Here is a 21,790-nt window from a genome sequence, read left to right as displayed (position 1 = left end):
TGGGGAGACAGATTGTAGGGTAATCTGGGATGCGGGTAAAACAGTGATTCGCGGCAAATTCATTTAGCAGGTGGTGGCGTATAAACGGGAAAGAGCCTTAGTTACTCAGAAACTAGAGGGGTTATTAAAAGAAGCAGAGAGCCAACACAAATCCTGCCAATCACAAAAATCGCTACGAGAGATGAGGAGAATTGGAGCGCAATTGCAAAGCCATACTGGCCCAATCTTTACTGAGCACCAAACAGTCGTACTATGTTCATGGGGGAAAAGCTAACAAATTCTTATCGGCCAAATTGAAGAAACAAAAATCTTGCCACTACATAGCACGACTCAGGGATAGGCAAGGGGTAACACATACTGCAGAAAATGAGAAGCTAGAAATAATGGTTCAATTTCACGAGGACCTGCTAAAACCGGAGCTCCTAGAAAATGCACTCCAGAAAGCCTACTTAGCAGCAACAAAACTTCCCCAGATCACAGGACAGGGAGATGCTGGGGGCGATATAACAGCTCAGGAGGTAAGCGATGCAATATAGGCACTCCCGTCAAACAAAACCCCAGGTCCGGAGGGGCTAGGCAGCGGCTATTATAAGACATTCCGCATACAACTATTAACTCTCCTCACAACCCTTTTCAACACCATTAGGGAGAAGGGGTCGGTTTCGGTTGATGTGGGGAAATCAACAACCATACTACTGCTGAAACCGGGCAAAGACCCCTCCGAAAGCGCCAATTGCCGCCCTACAGCGCTCTTCAACACGGATGCTAAATTAGATGCTAAAATATCGGCGACCAGGCTATCGGGGTGAGGAGGGGGGCGGTTCTCCCTGGGATAATACACGAGGACCAGGCAGGGTTTGTTAGAGGTAGGCACACACAAGATAACATGAGACAAGCGATCGACATCATAGAGATGGGGATGAGAACGAACCAGCGGTTTTCAATAGCGGCGATAGACGCCAGGATGGCTTTTTGACAGCCTAGTTTGGGAATATTTAAAGCTAGTCCTGGAGGGGTTCGGATATGGCTCAGCTTTTACCAAGATGGTGCTGGCAAATTTTCAGCCCGCCTAAACAAATTTCATCGTAAACGGGCACCCTTCGACACACGTTAACATAAGGAGGGGGACACGACAAGGATGCCCCCCATCACAGCTCATCACAGCTCATCTTTGCAATGGCTATGGAGCCCTTTGCAGTGCGGGTTAGGGGGGATCCAGGTATAAAGGGAGTAAAGGGAGGGGTTAAGACGCACAAGATTGCCCTATACGCAGATGATATGCTTTTTCTGAAGGATACTTCAACCTCAATGCCCCGACTGATCTCGAAACTCAAGCATCTCTGGGTCGACCTTAAATTATTCCAAGTCCAAAGCACTAAATGTATCAGAAGGAGAGGTGATCACATCCCTAAAGAATCATACCCCCCAGAATGGAAGAAAGATAGACTTGAATACCTGGGTATAAAACTAACAAGGGAACCGGGGAGCTTGTATAGAGCCAATATACCCCTTTGAAAGCAATTTCAAGACAACCTAAATAGATGGGAGACCCAAGAGTTGTCATGGTTCGTGAGAATCGCGGCAGTGAAGAGGACCCTCCTTCCCAGTCTATTATACGTGGCGGGGGCAATCCCAACTGTGATACCACCCGGCGCAACTCGAACTGCAAAAATCTATATAGACCTTCATCTGGCAAAAGAAACGACCCAGGATCCAAAGAAGGATCCCGGTGCGTCCACCCCTTCTCAGGGGGGTGGGGGGTCCCAGACATCGAGGAGATACATTTTGACAGCCCAATTAGCCCCAATGCTTAAATGGGGAGAGCAGATACCCTGCAGGGTTGGGGTGGGCTGGAGCAAGCGGCCACGACAATCCCGCTGACCGCATTAAACTCCTTTTCTAGGGGAACCCGGGAAAAGGGGGAAATTACTGGAAGCCACCAGAGTGAAATTATGCAGCTGGGATAAAGCCCTGGGCATGAAGAACATACACAGGATACTGAGTCCATTCTCGCGTCTGGTATTTAACGCAGATTTCACCCCTGGTCTACAGCAGAAATTCTGGGAGGGGTGGCCCGGAGGGTATAAGCTAACCTTGAAAGACATGTACCAAGAAGGGGCCCCCTTATCTTTGACTGAATGTAAAGACAAATTTGGTCAAGATTTGGTCTAGGGGAAAAAGAGGGATATAAATATACACAAGTAAGGCATTGGATCTCCCACCCTTAGGTGAAAAGGGTTGGAACCAGACTCCTGATAGGGCTACAACCAACCATGCAGGAAGGCTCCAGTCTGCAAGGGTTAACAAGACTATATAGGCTGTTGAACAAAGCACAAATAGAGGACAGACTCCCGTACATGGCCTATTGGGAGAAGGAGATGGGAGAAGTACTCATGGAAGAGGACTGGAGCCGAATCTTGTTGAGAGTACATAAAGTCATCCAAGTGTACAGCAATTAAGGAGTCAGGATACAAATTAATCCTTAGATGGTATATGTCCCCCAGTTGGCTTCATAATATTAATGCAAAATACCCCCCAGACTGGTGGAGGCAATGTGACGAGAGGGGGGGTTCTTTACCACATGTGGTGGACATGTCCGAGGGCTGTTGAATACTGGAAAGAAATATTAGGACACATGAGATAATGGGAGCTGAACTACCGATGTCACCAAAAGTAATTCTATTGGGGGCGGTTACAGAGGGTATTTACCCAGCCTCGGGAAATAAAGCTGCCTTGATCACACACTTGCTAGCAGCAAAAATGACACTCCCCCCAGAGATGGAAAACCAATGAAGACCCAAAGGCACCTTGGTGGTGGGTTAAGGTCTGGGGGTGATGGCCATGGAGAAGGTAACGGCCCTGAAGGTGGGGAAATATTCAAAATTTCTGTTTGTAGAAGAAAGAGAAGCATGCTTTTACAGGCCTCGAATCCATAAAAACATTCAAGTATGTTAAAGGACCTCTAAGGATAAAATCTTATGGACATAGATCCAAAAGGTATGTAAAAGGGATGCAAAACTAGGGCTAATGGGGTTGGGGATCCGGGAGGGAAGGGGTGGGGGGAGGAATGTGTTCGCTCTGATTTACAGATGTGTATTATGTTTTACCTTTGTTGAATAAAATGTTTTTTTTTAGAAAAGATGCAATACTCTGCGATTACCACTATATGCACAGCATGTGAATCTAAGCAGATACATTACTCACCGTAATCGTATTTCTGATGATTGTATGTCATTTGGCATCTTATGTGGAAGTTAGATTTGCGGAATGCTATGTACTCGCTCCTTGTCCTGCCATGGTTGCTCCTTGTCACTGGTTAATGCGGGATACCCAGGAGCTGGTTTTAGCTCCGGCTTATCCAATCTTAATTTAGATCCCTGTGAGAGCATACATAATTATTACTATATTTGCTTCACCGTTGCCTGTTGACAACCTACGTAATTGTGAATTCAGCTTTAAATGATTCAGGACCTTGAAGGACCTTTGTAATGGGGACTCTTTAATTGTCCGTGTCTGAACAAGTGGCGTCTTTGATGGCACATGCTTAATGCTGTCAAGCAATATCTCTCTTTTCAGTAGCCACTGGTGATTTGCACTATGGTTTGGCCAAAGTTAACATTGAACCCTCTTTAAAATAAGAGTGGACATTTGTCCAAATGGTGATTGACATCTGTGTTTTGTGTTTCTTCCCTATTGTTCAGTTGGTGTATAAATTACTTTATGCTGGCCAAGGTGAACTAATGTAGTTTTCTTTAATAGGAAATCATGGTTCAACACAAACTATAGATGAAATTCTATTGATAGTATCATGTTGGTTTTGGAGTAACCAAGAAAGTCTGCTAAAAGCTCTTGGTAGCAAAATAAAACCTGATGATATGCATTATGAATACACCAAGGCCTATGCTCCCTATTAACCATGAGATGTCATTAGTGTACACACCTCTTTGCTTAGTACTGATGTTATATTCAAATATTATCTTTTCATTGTCTAGGTAAATGTTGTATACATTTCTGCTAAACAGAATTTACATTTTCCACTGGCTGAAAAATACTTAAAACTGGTTTGCACGTTAATTCCTTTAAGGATTTGAAGATACATTCACCTTGATAACGGAATGACTTGCAACGATATTCAGTCCCAGAGAACTACTTATATGGTAACTCTTCTCAGAACAGTTCAAGTGCTTTAAAATACAGTAAAATAAAACCCAACTGAATAAAAAATGTTAAATTATGATGCCTGATGTGTGCAGTCTAATGCTGATTTAGTTGATTAACGTTTAGACAGTCTTTACCTTAGCAAAAGAAACATGGTATACGCTGGTACTCCTCCTAAGAGCAGACTATCATTTATTTCGTGTCATCTATCCATTACAGGAATACCTCAACAGCATCCTACAGCATGCCAAGGATTTCAAGGAGTATCATCGCTCGGTTACAGGAAAAATTCAAAAGCTTTCGAAAGCTGTGGCTACTTGGCATGCCAACACTGAGCGAGAGCAGAAGAAAGAAACGGAGCGGATTGAAAAGGAAAGGATGAGGCGATTGATGGTAAAACCCTCCTTTTTAACTCTCCCTTTTTGAGCAGTTATACCTCTGCGCCTTTAACAAACTAAAGTTCCCAAATCTTATAACAGATGAAATTAGAACATGCGATTACTTTTTGTCTGATGATTAAGCAAAATGTGCAACTACAGTAAAGTGTTTGGGGATAATTCACTGTGCATAAGCAGTTGGCTGCATCACAAATTCAAAGTTCTGAAAGAAAGCTAGAGCCCTCACATATTTAATTGGGAGATGACCAATCTTTTAACCAAAACCAGTTACAAAAAGTATTGGGATTTCAGAACGAGTAAAAAGCAAATCTGCATTGAGAATGTCAACTCGGCCATAACAGTTTTACTAAATTAAATGGTTTCTGATATACATCAGAGAGTAGCCTTTTCAGCTTTGCAGATATTCCTGTTTAGCGAATTGCCAAAAGATTTCAGTCTGATGGTTCTATTACAAATAATCTAGTGCAATATATCATTTGTCACTGGTCCCCTAAAGGCCTCCACCATATCTGCTTTCCCTTTTTGTTGATTTTCTGAAGTAGTCTATTATACATTCGAGAAACTTCAGCAACCAACTACTTGGATACAGCAGTATTAAAAAAAAATGACTGCATAGACCTTTTAGGAAATGTATCCTTTGATGTATAAATAGAAACAAAGTCCATAACTTTTAAAGGAAGGGATGTAGGGTTCCATTACCAATTACAACAAAAATCATGTCAATTGTTAGAAGTGAATGGCTGGTGCAGAATTGTTTCTAGGAAAAGGGTGGCGACACATTTTCGGGCTCCCCTAATCCTGGAACATGTTGTAAAGGTACTTTAATCATTAAGTACCATAGCCAACTATAAAGTATGCACCGTGTCAGTGATTCAGCAGTTTTATATGTATACACTGAGGCCTTGGTAAATGCACAAATCTTTTTGGGGCAGAATGGGTGGTCCTCAGTTGTAGCTGCACCTTTTCCAATCTTAAAAACCTTAGCATTTAAGCAGAATAAAGGAGGATTGCATACTTGGTGAATTAAAAACATATGCTGAGGCAAGAGAATGTGATTCCACACACAGCGTATTCTTATAATAGATTGTGATTAAACTAAGAAATGTGAATATTGGATAATATGTTAGTCTTGTCAGTAATTGATTTGTATATAACCCAGGTACATTTTTGTATCCTTGCGATTTTAGGCTGAGGATGAAGAAGGCTATCGTAAGTTGATAGACCAGAAGAAGGATAGACGTCTAGCCTACTTGTTACAGCAGACAGATGAGTATGTGGCCAACCTGACTAATCTGGTGTGGGAGCATAAGCAAGCCCAAGCAGCCAAAGAGAAAAAGAAAAAAAAGAAAAAGAAGGTTAGCCTGTGGGAAGTGTACTTGCATGAGTTCGGTTTCATTTGAGAGATCTACTTTGTCATTGGGCGTGTACAAGGAGAAAATATGATAACATTGATGCCCTACAACACATCATGGTAAAATCCCCTGAAAATAATCTGTTTCATAACTTTACTCTTCAAATTCCTTTCAGAAAAAACTGTCGGCTGTTTATAAGTGGGGTTCTGCAGATGTGAGCCAAAAAAGGCTACTATTAGAAGAATCATGGTATAGCTTTTTTTATAATTTAGATTTTTTTCATTATACAAAACTATGGCAATCAGAAACAGTGGTGCAATGCAATTTCATAAAAAGCAAATAAAGGTTTGTATTGGTATGGTCACGTAAATCTGATGGGGAAATCAATCCCTTCAGATAATGGATAATATAGTAATATATGGAATTATAAATATATCCTTCCATACACACCAATTGGGTCTAATCTGAGGATGCTTTGGAGGCTATTACCGGTGCCTGCATTGAGAGTCCTTTGGGATCTGTTACCAGATGTCAATCCTATGGGTCATTCGTCTCTGTGAGGGCTAATACTGAAGACACTGTCCCCAAGGTCACTTTACCTCATACCAGGACTTGTTTCGAGGCCCATACCATACCTGTTAATGGTTCTTCCCCACTGAGGTCCTACAGGGCTCCCCAGCAGCGGCAGGTTCTGCTCACCAGTCCTCTCCGGGTCATAATTTAACCTCTTTGGTCCTCAACACCATGACACAGTGGTGGGATATGGTGGTGCACCATCCCCTGTTGGTAACTGTATCCGGTTCAGACTCGGGCCAATCTCCCAGTGATGCCTTGCCAGCAGTGTCCGATAACACAAGAGCAGAAGACTGCAAACAGGTTTCTGCCTCTCTTTTTACTCAGTGGTCTGGTCTCCCAGTGTCCGGGTTTGCTTGGTTCTGCTGCTCTGAGTGCACCAAAGCACCAAGGCCCCTCCAGCCTTCTACAAGTTCGGGCCATGACCATGCCTCGAGGGATGATTGTTTCTTTGAGAGATTTCATGACCTCGTACTTTCAATCCCAAGAGGCAATTTTTCAAAGGCCATTTGGGGAGGTGCCCTTGCCAGTTTCATCCCATTCCACAGCTACTAAGCTGCTCTCATAAGCCTCAACCGACTGTCCATCAGGCACTATGAGCAGCACTTGGAGCAGCCCCGTTCTTGAATACCGATTTAGACCATGTGGTGCTTTTTAACACAGGCCCATCCGGTTTTACCTTTCTTTGCCTCTACTGCCTCCTCTGCCAAAGGACCCTACTTCCTTGTTCATGCCATTGCTACCTCGGAGATGCACAGGGAGACCTAGATGTCTCGGTGGATGACAGATGCAGTGTCCATGTCTGCAACAGCTTTTCATAGCAGGATTCAAGGCCTCATGGAGTAATTGGATACTCTGATGCAGATGGTGCCTCAGATGGATCAGGTGGTCCTTTCCTCTGTGCTGTTACTCAAGTCCGTCGAGAAATTTGGTATATATTTTCAGCCAGATGTGGCAAGCAAGACAATGAAACTGGCAAAAATCAGTGTAGTTTCCGCCAGTAACCAAAAAGGCGGACCTTTGCTACTGCTCTCTTCCGGGTGAGAAGCTATGTTTAATAGGTTAGCCTCTGCCACATTCCACTATTATAGCAGCAGCTACACTATTTGGGAAGACTCAAAAGCTTTCTCGTGACCCTCCTCCTCCGCTCATAGCCCACTGGGTAATGTGACTCATCTCTCCCCAAGGGTGAGCCTTCCCCTTGGAGACAACAGAGATGAAACTGCTAAGCTTAACACCCCCTAGGGGACAGGGTAAGTGGGATATCTCTGGAGGGAACTCCCCCTTAGAGGATAGAGTCTCCAACTGGGGTATAAGTCGCTACACCCCTCCCCCCACCGCCCAGGCATCAACACCTTTTTAAGGTATGTAGGAGTTGGGTTTTACATTGCTTATGTACATCATTTATTAATAGCCGACTTTGCTTCTGACCCTAGGTATATACCCAATCTCCTGTGAAAACTAAGGAGAGGCGAGAGAACCAGCCCACTGGAGGAGCATCCCTGGAACAGCAAATCGCAGAAGAGGCTGAGCAAGCCCTATGGAGCTTAACCTCACCAAAGACACCAAAGGAGGTGGGCCAGAGAGCGAGAACGTCCGTGTCAGCGGGCTGGATCATAACACTCACCAGGGGAAGAGTGCAGTAAAACGTAGCTGACAGTTGGCTCGAGCAGCCCGTAGAGGCCGAGAGAACGGGATAGAGTTTTGGCAGGATGACACAGAGCCCAGCTGAGAAGTCGCATAAGCGACTCTGCACCGACCGAACTGCAGGAACAAGGTCAAGTTTTCGGAAGCAGACGCAGAGCCCAGTGAAAAATCCCTGCTGCAAGAGATGCAAAAACTATTTCTGATTGGAGTGATATCACATGCTCCTCGAATGGATTGTGTCCCCCCAAGTATTCCTCATCTCATGATTCTTTCATAACCAACTTCAGCTGCTTTGGACATTTTTTTCAGCAGAGGGCGCTGCGAGTCGTTGCCCGTCGGCTTGATGTCCCTCGCAGGCCTCATCTCGACGTCACTATGGTATAAAGCACTTGCTGTGTTATCGTTGGCTTCAGTTAAATTTTTCTGCGAAAGCTATCGCTTCGGGTACGATGCGCTTCGGTTCCCTACAAGATTCTTAGAGTAAAAATAATTAAAATGTCATCGGGTGTGTCTGTAGTCCCTCTGTGCCTCTCACGCTACCTTCGACTGTAAGGCCTGCCTATCGAAGCACTGTAAGAGCGAAGAGGAAAACCAGCGGCATGTAGGGCAAAATCCCCTTCGACGACTCAGTCGAAAAGACAGTCTTCAGGTGAGTTGAGAAATATTTCTTCTTGTCGTAAGAAGACAAAAAGATCGAGATCACAGTGGTTCTCACCACTAGTCATATTCGTGATGTTCGAAGAAACGGCACCATAGGTCACCATCATCGTCTAGTTCCTCCCCAGAACGGATTAAATGCCTGACGAAATCAGCCTCCCCGGCTGAGCGGGAGAAGTTCAGAGTTAAAATGATGCAAGTATTTGAGAATGCAGCCTTGACCCCCTCAAAGACTTGTGAAAGCCATGCCCAGGTTGAAAAACTCGACAAAGATGAGGGCAAAACCTGTGCGACCTTGGGCCCAGGAGGCAAGGAAAAATCTCCTTGAGCGGTCAAAGCATCCCTCGAGTTGAGACAAATCTTCCTTGAGGAAGAAGTCATCAATCCCATCGGTGCCGAAAGTCTCCTCGTTGGACCCTAACAAGTCCTCGACGCCTAAGGTGTCTAAGTCCTCGACAGTGTCGAAGATTTCGGCGCCGCCATCGAGGATTACAGAAAAAATATATACACCACTACCTAGAAAGGATTTTTTTAATCACTTCCTTCGTTTTATGAGGAAGCTGCATGTTCTTCTGATTCACATCCCTTTGGTCTACAATATGGAACACCTGGGGTCCCTGAACCCTTGATCTCAGAGGATCAAGGTTGAAACATGTACAGGAGTCCCTGCAAAATGCAAGTGCACTAGATACAGCCCCAAAATTAGAATTTGGGAGACCGGGTCTTACAGACAGTAGATGTCCAGGGTGGTGGAATACATAGGGTGAAAAGACCCACACCAATATGAGCAGGATGATCTTACTGCCATCCTAGATAAAGGACCCCAGAAGTATCCAATTCTTACTTTTCATGTGGCAATGCAAAGGAGAGTAAATACAAATTGTAAGACGCAAGAATGAATTCCAGTAGTTAATAAAAAACGAACATCCAAATATACGGCGTCCAGTGGTGACACCAGTTATCTGATGAAACATCCCACTCCTGAAAGTTTGGTTGTACAGGCTGCCACATCCACCTCAAGACAAAATGCATACCCGACTATTCCCCCAGACAGAGATGACAAGCGTTACACCGCTTTGGCCAACAAAGTTTTTTCTGTCGGAAGAGTGGCCCCAAAGTCAGTGAATGATACGTGTATGTTGGCCAGGTTTACTCGTGCTGTTTGGGAATGCATAGCAATGGCGGCTGAGCATATCCCCGAAGGGGACGAAAGAGATGAATTTTTAAATCTAGTCCCGAATGTGCAATTCCCTCCAGACAGGGCTCGACACTGCTGACAGTATCAGCGGGTCCATGCCGGCTAGTACAGTAATGAGCAGATTTGCCTGGTTAAGAAAGTCCGGCTTTGCTCCATATGTGCAAGTCAGACTGCTTAACATGCCCTTTGATGGCACATGTTTATTTGGTAGCAGGGCTGACGAGAGCCTGGAGAAACTGCAGACCTCCAAAGAAGCAGCAAAATCCCTTGCTGCTGCTATTAGACGGCTACAAAACCGCCCCACCGGCACACCTTGGAGTGGGTAGGTCATTTTGCTTTTGCTCCTCGGTTGGAAGGGGAGGGGGGAGGACTGTCCAATCAAAGAGGTCAAAAAAGATTCTCCCGTGGTGGACAGGTAAGAGGTACTAGGACTGCCCAGGCAGCGGCTACTTTAACATCCGCCTCAAAACCTCTGAGGTCTTAGTTCAGAAGACCCTGTGGGAGGCAGACTTTCACTGCATCTGAAAGAATGGTGAGGCATTACTTCAGATGCCTGGGCATTGGAAACAGTTGTCCAGGGTTACTGCCTTTGCTTTCTGAAAAAAGCCTGTGTCATCCACCGGGGAACAGCTCTTTCAAAGTTCCAGAACCGCTCCTTATGCAGGAAATCTTGATCTTGCTAGACTAAGGTGCTATAGAACCAGTACCTGTAGCAGAGAGGAACATGGGTTGGTACTCCCTAATTCCCAAGAAGGACGGAGGAGTGAGACCCATTTTGGATTTAAGAGACTTAAACAAATTCCTCAGGAAGGACAGGTTGAAGACGGTTACCCTTTCTCAGATCCTTCAGGCCCTCCAGCTTCAGGACTGGATGGTATGATTGGACCTTCAGGATGCTTACCTTCATGTGCCAATCCATCACAAGCACAGACAGTACCTGAGGTTCGCCGTTGGCGGTTCTCACTATCAGTTTCGAGTTCTTCCATTTGGGCTGACCTCCCCTCAGGGGTTTTCACCAAGTTGATGGTGGTGGTGGCAGCGAGTCTTGGGAAGGGGGGGGTGGAAATTTATGTCTACCCCTACCTGGATGATTGGCTGATCGATCCACTGCCCCCGAACAGGTTCTAGAACATCTCAGCCGTACCTGTCATTCCCTCCACGAACTGGGCTTCTCCCTCAACTTCAAGAAGTCCCATATGATACCATCTCAAAGGCTCCAATTCATTGGAGCAGTCCTAGATGTATCCCTGGGAAAGGCCTTGCCCCCAGAAGTGTGGGCTAAAGACGTTCTGGAGATGGTCATGTTAGGGAGAATTCTCTCTTTGGCTGAATTTCCTAACCTAGTGAGTCCTCCAGCAGCTTGGCTGGATTTATGGAGTTTTTTTTCCTCCTTCAACAGTGAGACTCTTTCTCCCACTCTTGGACATGATTTATGGTATTCCTTTGATTGGTAATGTGTTTTATGGGCTATGGGGTCCTTTACTCCATAGGGTCTCATGTGTTTTTCCTATGTGTGTTACACAGCACCCTCCGTGCAGTAACACAGGGGTGTCATAGTGACACCACACCATAGACTCCATACCCTGGGACTGACTACTGTCATATTGTGGACGTACTGGTCGGGGCAATTCGATTGCCCCGGAGTCTGTTAGTCGAGGGGGCACGTCTCCATCCCCCCTGATCGAGTTTTGGCTGGTGGCAGTGGAAACTACTTTTTATATTCGACCGCGAATATTTCCCTATGGGATTTTCCCATTGTTCGAGGCTACCAACTTTAATTATTTAATTCTCATAGCCTCGAACATACCGCCGGTTTATTTAATTAATATTAATTCTCCGGTTGGTATTTTTTGCCAAGACTCTATTCTAAAATGGCGTTTGTGTTCTCTTCTGTGACTCCAACCCAAGTCAAGCCCTTTGTTCCACTTTTTGGCGGGCTTCTCCACAAAAGCCTCCAAAAGTGGTGCCACTCTGTCTGGGTACCACAGGGGGTGTGGGAGGGGGTTTAGGCACCCTGGACTGAGTTACCTTGGTAACTCAAGTCGCACTCTTGTGTGATTGGCCCAAGTGGTGAGCCGGCCGGCTCACCACTTAGCATGTTTGATTGACAGCGAGGCTGAGTGAATGGGGGTTTTCTGCATAAAAGCAGGGTTTTGGGGACTGGAACTTCAGAAGTCGCCACAGGACCTGAGAATCCGACGAGGGAGAAGCTGAGCCGACCTACCATGACGACACCACTGGTGGAGCCCTGCGGAACCGACTCACCACTTCCCGACGACAGAGAAGATCTCCCGGCTGGAGAGGCTTCTTCCCCTGACTGGTGGGCACAACCAGTTTACCTTTCTTTCTTCGCACTCCAGCCCGGTTTGTGGTCGAACTGCCCGTGCCAAGCACCCCGGCAGCCGGATAGCCACTCACCACTGAACCGTGAATCACCGGACCGCTCCTTGTACCTGAGAAACTCAGCGGCTGGTTTCTTCCCTGGCAGTGCAACGGACTCCTGTCTGCCTCCACGACGAGATCCTCTCTTCCCCCGGACGAAGCACCGACTTGCATCCGCTGCCAGGAACAACTGCCCCTGCTGGAGCGTTCTCACCACTTTAAGGTACCATGTCCGCCAGGCCTCCCTTTCTAAAGATTGCAACAAGGTAATAATAACTCCTTAACCTTCTGGACTGGGCTGGCCGCCTTGACCCTCTAACTGGTCCCTTTCTTTGGTCCAACTCCTTTTTGAATCATTACAAGACTTTTGTGCACTGCAACCGTGTGACCTTGGACACATTTTGTTTCGATCTCCTTAAAGTGGATCCGGCCTACTGACTCTGAATTCACGGTTTTACTTTGCCTTCCTCTCTTGTTCTGTTCTTGTAAAAGTGTTGGGATCTGTTTCAAATTGTTCTCGGCTTTTCTCTCCCTTTTTAAAACGAACTATTAGAGTGCCATCTACGTTAAGCCCTCAACGTTGTCTGAAAATAAGTGGGGCTGTGTGTTTTTCTAGATGTGGTTTTAAATAAATAATTATTTCTCTTTTACACCAAGCCCTGGTCAGTGTTTACTTGTTCTATTGTGTGCTCTTGACCTATTGTGAATACTCTGTATACTACCTAACTCTTCTTGAGGGAAGTCTAACTGCTCGGCCACAGCTACCAAGTGAATCTGTGTGGTACAGACTGCTACCAAGTGGGTTTACTGCCAAACACCTGTAGTCTTAAATCTTTTGCAGTGGTCCCAGAGGGAACTGCACAGGTTTCTGCCTAACAGGTCACCAAATTCCAAAGTACCGGCGTCTCCCGGCCTTCGACTTTCTGACGTTGCTCGGCCTCATGGCATCCTGTATTTTTCTAGTGCCTCAGGCGCGCCTGAGAATGAGATCTCTCCAGTGGGCTCTCAGGACTCGATGGTCTCAATTCTCAGGCAGGATGTCTGATCTCCTTCAGGTCCCAAGCAGGATTGCACAGGATCTCCTGTTGTACGCCTGCGAGGACAACATTCTGAAGGGGGAACATTTTTGGCAGCCATGGCAGGAGATGAAGGTAGTAACGGACGCCTCACTCACAGGGTGGGGGGGTACATACCAACGATCCGTGGTGGTTGGTCTCCATCGGAGTCCAAACTACAGATCAACCTTTTGGAGCTGAGGGCAATCCGACTAGAGCTGAAGGCTTTTCTGCCCTCTGTGCGGGGACGAATGTCCTGATAATGACAGACAACACAGTGGCCAGGTACTACCTCAACAAAAGAGGTGTAGGGTCACTACCACTGTGCAGAGAGGCAATGCAGCTCTGGTACCGGGCAATTCAAGAAGGAAACTCCCTATCAGCAGTTCACATAGCCAAAGTGGGGAATATGGCGGCGGACGCTCTGAACAGGCAGAGCACAGTCTCCCATGAGTGGGACCTAGCTCAGGAAATCCTTAGAGATCTTCCCCCTTTGGGGAACCCACAAGTGGATCTGTTCGTGACTTGTGTCAACCGGAAGTGCAAGCAGTACTGCACAAGGGCATTTCCCCTAAGGAGTGCTGGGGGATGCGTTCATAGTGGACTGGGAGTTTCCACTACTGTATGGTTTTCCTCCAGTCGCCGTCATTGCTCAAGTCATCAGGCGGTTAAGGTGGTTCAGGAAATCCATGATCCTAATTGCTTCGGATTGGGCCAGGAGGACGTGGTACCCGGACCTTCCGGACATGTCCATCTGCCCTCCAATACATCTTCCACAAAGAGAGGACCTTCTCTCAACCTGCTCTGTCTTAATTTTGAAATAAACGTTATCAAGATGGATCATTTTAGGAATATCTGAATACTACAGATTATCGGGAAAGGATCCTCCAGAGGGTCTTGGAGCTCATTCGACCAGGAGCATGGGTACCTCCTCTGCATTAGAGGGGTGTCCCAATTAAACATATTTGTGCGGCAGCCACATGGTGTTCCGTACACACTTTTACCAAACACTATAATCTACACTGTTCCTCAAGCCGGGAAGGTGTATTTGGAAAGGCGATGCTACATTCTGTGCATACAGATCTATAAAGGAACTCCTAAATTATCATGAGTCTGAAAATTCTGACTCCCTCCTCCAGGAATACATACACTGCTTTGGGAGTTTATCATAAGATGAGGAATACATGGGAGGACACAATCCGTTGGAAGAACAAGTTACTTACCCATGGTAACTTTCTTTCGACTGGATGCTCCTCCCACGTATTCCTCATCGCCCCTCCCAACCTGCACCGCAGTAGAATTTTACATGTGATTGCAGTCTTCGCTCTTTCAGAAGGAGTAACTGTCAGGTGTACGATATCGGAACTGAAGCCAACGGTCGCTGCGCGTGCTTTATACCATCGATGACTTTGACATCGAGGTGGAGGCATCCTAGGGACATTGAGTCGACCGGTATCGACGAGCAGCGCCCTCTGCTGGAAAACATTGCCAAAGCAGCTGAAGCTGGATATGGAAATTAGGAATACGTGGAAGGAACATCCAGTCGAGAGAAAGTTACCATGGGTAAGTAACTTGTTTTTCTGTCAGAGAGCAGGTCAGGGGTCTACTTTAGGTTCTTTGCCGTTCTTAAAAAGAATAAGGCTGGCCTTCAAATGCTTCTTGAACCTCTTTTCTCAAAATGTTCTTGTTAGGGAGAATTCTCTTCTAAGGCTAATTTCCCTATAGAGTCCCCCAGCAACTTTGCTGGATTTGAAGGGTTTATTTTTTCTTTCCTGCTAAGAGTGAGACTCTCTTTCCCACTCTTAGACATTGCTGATGTGTGTTTTAGGCTATCTTGTGTGCTTATGGTCTATAGGGTTTTTCTCACCCTCATAGGTATCATCTTTTTACATGTGTGTTACACAGCACCCTCAGTGCAGTAACACAGGGGTGTCCTAGGGACCCCCAAACATAGACTCCATACCCTGGGACAGACTACGGTCTCCCAGGGCATGTAAAGTCCCCATTGACTTTTCTAGTCAATAGTTATGAACAAAACCAGTACAACCCATCTTGCTATGGAAGTACTAAAAAGGGTTAGTAGTTTTTCCCTGGTGTTCATTTTCGAGAGGGTACTGTCCAGTCCCTCTCTCCAAAGTTTCTGGCTGGTGGCAGTGGTTACTACCGTAAATATTCGTCCGCAAATATTTCCTATGGGACTTTCCCATTGTTCGAGGCTATCCCTTTTACTGACAGCCTCTAACATACCGCCGATTTATTTTTGATTAACTTTACTCCGGTAGGTTTTTATTGCCAGATCTTTCATAATATTTCTTTCTCGTGTCTTTCTCTGAAATCCTAACCCAGGTTGGTGATCCTTTGTTCGTCCTTTTAGCGGGCTTCTGCACAGAAACCCTCCTTTCGGCGCCACTGAATCTGGGGTAGACTGGATGTATGGGAGGGGGAATAGGCACCCTGGACAGGGTTACCTAGGCAACCCAAGTCACACTCTGCCCGGATCGGCTGGGCGGGTTATCCCACCAGGATAGCCACTCCACTGTGTGAGTGACAGCTAGGCTGTATGAATGGGGGTTTTTCTGCATAAAAGCAGGGCTCTGAGGACTGGAGGACAAGTCGTCGCCACTGGAACTAAGAAACCCAAAGAGGAGAGAAGCTGAAGACATATGCAATGACTGAACCACTGGTGAAGCCCTGCTGCAGATCCACACCACTTTTCTCCCAACGACTCGAAGATCTTCACCTGCAAGAGTCTTCTTCCCTTGAGCTGGTGGGGCCAACCAATTAGTCAATCGCCTTCCAGGACCTGCCTTGGTCAAATCGCCAGTGCCAAGCACTCGGAGACCGGATAGCCGGGCACCCGTCCACCACGACCGAGTTTTAAAAGAGCGTACCTTTTTATTTCATTTTGGCATCACTGCGGTTGGCTTCACCCCTGGGCAGGTGCAGTAACTCGAACCTTCTTCTGTGACAAGAGCCTCTCTTCTCTGCTGGATCTCTCGAACTGCAGGAAGTGCCAGGAACTACCGCCACCGCAGGAGCCTCTTCCACTTTCAAGGTACATTGTTCCGCCAGGCCTCCCATTTCGCTGGGTACTGCTAAAGGTGTTTTAAATCCTTTACTTACCTTCTGGGTTGGCCGCCCCTATCGTCTAACATTATCTTTTTACCTTCTGCAACCGCCTTTTCAAATCGTTAAACAAAGACTTGACTGCAGCTACTAGAACCGTTTGATCCTGGGCACTTTGCCTTGTACCATTCACTCTGGCACAGGCCTATTGACTCTGGCTAAATCTGTTACAACTGCCTTCTCTAGATTGCTTTGCACTAAGAAATGTGTTGGTGCACCTAAACTCTTATAGCCACCTTTCCTTCCCCTTTTCTATATTGATGAATTGCCATTTTGCTCGGTTTTCACCTGAGTATTGCTTATGCTAAAATTCTGCCTTGCCTTACTTGTTCACAATCCAATTGGGAAGTGTTGCTGATTTTCTTTAGGAGTCTAACCCTGTATAACTTGTCCTTTCCCTCCCTCTGAAGAAATTGTTAGAGTGCCATTTCTGCTTGGTTTACACTGTGCCGTTTTGTTCAGTTTTCGCTCTTGCTCAAACTTGCCTACAATTTAATTAGGGAGTTGTGTATACTTTTCTTGACTGTTTTAACTTGCTTTAACACTAGTGACTGGTGTGTTGAATTAAGAGTGTGCAAAATAAATATATATATTCTTTTTGATACAAATCTTTGGTCAGTGTTTCCTTGTTCCATAGTGCTGTAGTCCTATTGTGTAAACCCTGAATACTGCTCATCTCCCTCTTGAGATAAGTGTGAATGCTTAGCCACAGCTACCAACTAATCTTTGTGGTACGGACGGATAACAAGGGGGATTTATTGCGTATACCTGTAGTCTTAATCTTCTGTAGTGCTCCCTAAGGGAACTGCATAGGATTCTGCCTAACAGTTCTTACCCCAAGAAAAGTGCAGTATGATAACCTCAGCAATGATAAACACTTATTCGCAGCCGGGGTCACTGGATGGCCGCTGCGCATCTCCAGGATGCATACCTGCACGTGCCGATCTGCAAGACCCATCCGCACTTTCTCACATTTTCCATCCGAAGCGACCGTTACCAATACAAGCTTTAGCCCTTCAGACTTAGCTCATTCCCCAGGGCCTTCACAAAGCTGATGACCACAGTGGTGTCTTATCTCCATTTGAGATGGAGTCACCTGTACATCTGTTTAGATGACTGGCCGGTCAGGGTGGTTTGCTAGTCAATATGTCACCTTCAACTCCTTGTGGACCTCATGTTCTCATTGGGGCTTTTGGTCAATACCAAACAAATGTACACTGGTACTGACAGACTGGTATTCATAGGGTTTCTGTGGGAAGATGTATCCAACACTGGAACGAATGGCAGATGTTTTAGCAACAGTAAATATTTTCTTTACTTGTACATGGACCACAGCCTGGTGGTTACAACAACTTCGAGGGCTAATAGCAACTTGGGGGCTATCAGTTCTCATGGAAAGGTTGCGTATGCGCTGCATACAGTTACACATGGCTGCGCATTGGATACAACTGAGACCCTTGGAACAAACATATTCTGAATCCATTCTGGGTCATAGACCATCTCTATGGTGGTCTTAACGATGACAATTTCTTGCTATGGACTCCCTTTCATTATCCTTCACATCAGCGAAGTATGGTGATGGACTATTCTCTTTCAGGTTGGGGCGCCACCGTGGGAAAATTGCAAATCCACATCTGGATTCTGCAGGAAGTGGAGAAGCATTGTATCACGGCCAGTAGTTTGGCCTTGACAAGAGGGAATGTGGGTTCTGTCAGCTGGTGGTACGCGGCCTATTGGTGAGGGATCCAGTGCTAGTCCTACCCCCAGTGGGGGGTGCAGTGGCAGTTGAGAGGGCCCAATTCCTACACCCCCGCGTGCCAATTTGCAGTACCCTTCTCTTAAGTCATGCCTCCTTTGCAAGATGCCCGCTAGTATTTTTCTGTCTTTTTTTAGAGAAATGGCAACCCAGAAACCTCTGTGCCAGAGCTGTGAGCCAGCACCTCACAGCAACAGAGCGAAGACCGAAGCACAACCTAAATACAGCCACCACCGGACTAGGGACCCACACACTCGAGCTGATAAACCAGCGTGGCTATACGCCATGGCACAGACTGGCAAGAGACGCCAGAAAACACGGAGAGCAGGGAGACTTCAGGCTAATGGGCCGGCAAGTCCACGGACAATCACTAGACCACGAGGGACATCAGGGGGGAGTATTTTCCCAGGACACTTTACTTAAGGGTACCCGGATTGGTCCCCAAAACACAAACACAAACTTTGTTATATCCAAACTGCCATTCTCATTCTACAGTGGCTCCGCAGTGAGTAAGTGGCCATGGCTTAAACTGTCATATTCATGTGATCTTACCAATGTTTGACACGCCCCGGGTGGGAAAGATGGGGCCTAAATGGAGAGGATCAGAAAACAGGGGGTGCAGGGGTGTAAATAAAAAAACCTATAGGAAGCAGGATATGGTATTTATACAGGAGAGGTCGACCAAGAGGCCAGCCAGCCGGCGGGTGGATGGAGCGCTGAGTGGTGGAGACTTTTTTTTTTTTAGAAGGTCTGGCTTTGACTGAGGACCAGAAGTGGTACTGCAGTGTGAGCATGCGTGTCTGGGAGGCAAATGTTTAGATAAGAAGGTTAATGAGTGACTGTGAAGATAAGTTACTGGGTGAAAGGAAAGTGTTTGAGTAGTAGTGGATTCAAGGGCGGAAGAGAAGTGGTTTTGAGAGTAGCAGAGTAATGGTTTGGATGGCAATGGAGTAGAGGTGTGGACGGGCGTAGTAGTATATAAAGTAATATCAAAGGTTTTAGGCTGGCAGGGACAGATAAATGGATGCCCTAAGCAGGGTGGGACACTCCGACCACGAGTGCGAGCTTCACAGAGGTGCTGGGGGAGATTTCTTTACTAAGATCACCACCCCCTTGTGGATCTTTTTACTACAGAGGCAAACCTCAAATGCCATCTTTGCACTTCTGGGGAGGGGCAAGAAATCCCTAGCAGATGTGATTTAGATCCCTTGAGACAACATGTTGGTGTGCGCCTTTTCCTCTCTTTGATCCCCAAGGTGCTCCAGAGGTTTTAGGAGCCAAGAACTGCAAGATTCTCTTAATCGCTTTGCATTGGGTGAGGAGGCACTGGTTCTCTGACTTCCTACGTATCGCATCTGGTGCACTACTCCTTCTACCGTTCCGTCCAGATCGCCTTCAGAACCGGGGGAAAGTGTACCACCCCTCCCACAATCGCTTACCTTTATGCTTTGGTCCCTGAAGAATTGGCATTTGGCCTTCTTGGGTTATCTGCAGACAGTATGCAGATCCTAGCAGCATCCAGAGGAGCGTAAACCAGATCTTGGTGCACAGGAAAATGCTGTAGATTCTGCCATTGGATGCTCAAAAAATTAAATGAACAAGTGAAACTTTCTGGTCATACCAATGTTTCACCAGTGCCTGTCCAGCCTTCAACTCGTCATTGGCCTGAGACATCAGAAGGGCCATCCTCTTCTTTAATCCAAGCACATAGTATACCACATTGGTGGTTATAGGAGGAGTGGGAGACTCCTTTCCTCAACTACAGCTCAGTATCCCTAGACAGCGTGACCAAACAGGAGTTCAAAGGGGCTGAAGCCAACAACCTCTTTAGGTACCTCTCTGTAGCTAAATAATAAGCATGGCATCAGAAGGTCCAGTTCGTTCTTTGGGCCTCGTCAAGGGCTTCAATCATGCGTTTGAGAATTCTATCGAATCGTTCAACTAGCCCATTTGTCTGTCCATGGTAGACAGATGAAAATACACATGACACCGCACATTCCTTCCATATGCCCTGCATATACTGTCTGTCTGATGCAACTTCTTTAGGGAAGCCAACTGCAGTAAATGTGCTTAGTAAAGCTTTAGCAATTGACTTGGCAGTCACTGTTTTCAGTGGGATGGTCTCAGGATATCTAGTGGCATGATCAGCGACCACTAAGATAAACCACCTGCTTGAGGATGTAGGAGGATCAAGGGGATTCACTCTCCAACTGGAAGCAGGCTTGTCTTCTAAGGCCTTCTCGAGATGCACAGCCTCGAAGATCCTTACTAAACCCAGCCCCTTCTGCAAACACGCTTTGCAGTTAAGGGTGCTCATGGGGAATGTGAACCTCTGGCAACCCTTCTTCCTTGTCAGGTTCAAGGGTTTGGTCAACTACCTCAACCTCAGTTGTAGTTATGGCAGGGGAGGAATTCTTCACCTTCTTTGGATGCTTTACCTCCTTGGCCTTGGGTTTCTCTTTTGGCTTAGGCTTTCCCTTATGTTTTACTAAGACAGCCTTCCTGGTTTGAGACTTGTGTGTGGTAGTTATTCAGTGCCCCCCCGCAATGCAAGTCTCTGAGGTCATTCCCTAACAGAACTCTACCTGGGACTTACCCCTGCACACAGACATGTATCCTTACCACTCTTCAATGTACTGCTAGAGGTACAGAGATTACTGGGGGGGTTGAGAGGGGAGGCCATCAGCCAACTTGGTGGGCATCAGAGAAGCTCTGGCCAGAGCCTCTGAGTTTGCCAATGTGGAATCCACCACGGTTCGACTAGCCTCTGTGTCCCTGATAGCAGTGGTTTCTACACCATCTACCAATAGACAATCCGTAAAATAATGCTTGGTATTGTCTCATAGGGAAGCATAGGCTTACGTTCTCTCCATGTGGCTTATAACCCTCATGAAACTTTTTGTGGGCTTTATGAGAGGAAGATTTATCAGAAAGCCCTCCCTCTTTATCTTTATGCTTCTTCCCCTCCTCATGCTTACTAGAAGCCTGTTTGTCCTTATGGGACTCTCTATGGGACACTCAAAGGTCAGCAGCAATGACCAGTTTCTAAGGATCAAGCTCCTTTGCATCTGCTAAGTGCTGCTTCAGCTTGGAGGAACAAGAGGCAAAAACGTGTTCAAGCATTATGAGATTAATCATGCCATAAAAAGTGGTTACTTTGACCTTCAACTCAGCCACTCAAGTTCTTCAAGGATTCGTTCACTTATGTCGTCCAAGTATTATCTTCTTTCTTTTTGTCACTCTAAATCGCTAGGTATTGAGCAGGAGTTGTCCCCAAACTTTAAGAGAAGAGCCTGCTTTAATTTATCAAAGCCTATTATCTTATAATCACTCCATAATGGCACTGCAGCCAGTCTGTGGAAGTCTGCTGAGCAACCGTGCCATTTTTGCCATACTCATTTGCCTCTTGCTCGTCACAATCATTCTCAAACACAGTCAACAAATCAATAATGTCGTTCTTTTCATCATAAACATTTAGCAGATCTGTG

At 46.2% G+C, this 21,790-nt stretch overlaps 1 protein-coding gene across 2 annotated transcripts in view; it reads left to right on the top strand.

The window, feature by feature from the left end:
- The window catches only part of SMARCA2 (SWI/SNF related BAF chromatin remodeling complex subunit ATPase 2), a 3,136,185-nt gene that overhangs the window by 655,964 nt on the left and 2,458,431 nt on the right, over nt 1-21,790 (top strand). For both annotated transcript variants that reach the window (XM_069625745.1, XM_069625746.1), the window contains exons 9-10: nt 4,378-4,551; nt 5,744-5,911. In XM_069625745.1, the coding sequence (XP_069481846.1) occupies nt 4,378-4,551; nt 5,744-5,911 (342 nt within the window). The remainder of the gene's footprint in view (nt 1-4,377; nt 4,552-5,743; nt 5,912-21,790) is intronic.

This window comes from Ambystoma mexicanum, chromosome 6p (genome assembly GCF_040938575.1).
Source record: "Ambystoma mexicanum isolate Mex_15411 chromosome 6p, UKY_AmexF1_1, whole genome shotgun sequence".
NCBI lineage: Eukaryota > Metazoa > Chordata > Amphibia > Caudata > Ambystomatidae > Ambystoma > Ambystoma mexicanum.
The sequence above is the reverse complement of the archived record's forward strand: the minus strand, read 5'-3'. Positions and strand labels throughout refer to the sequence as shown.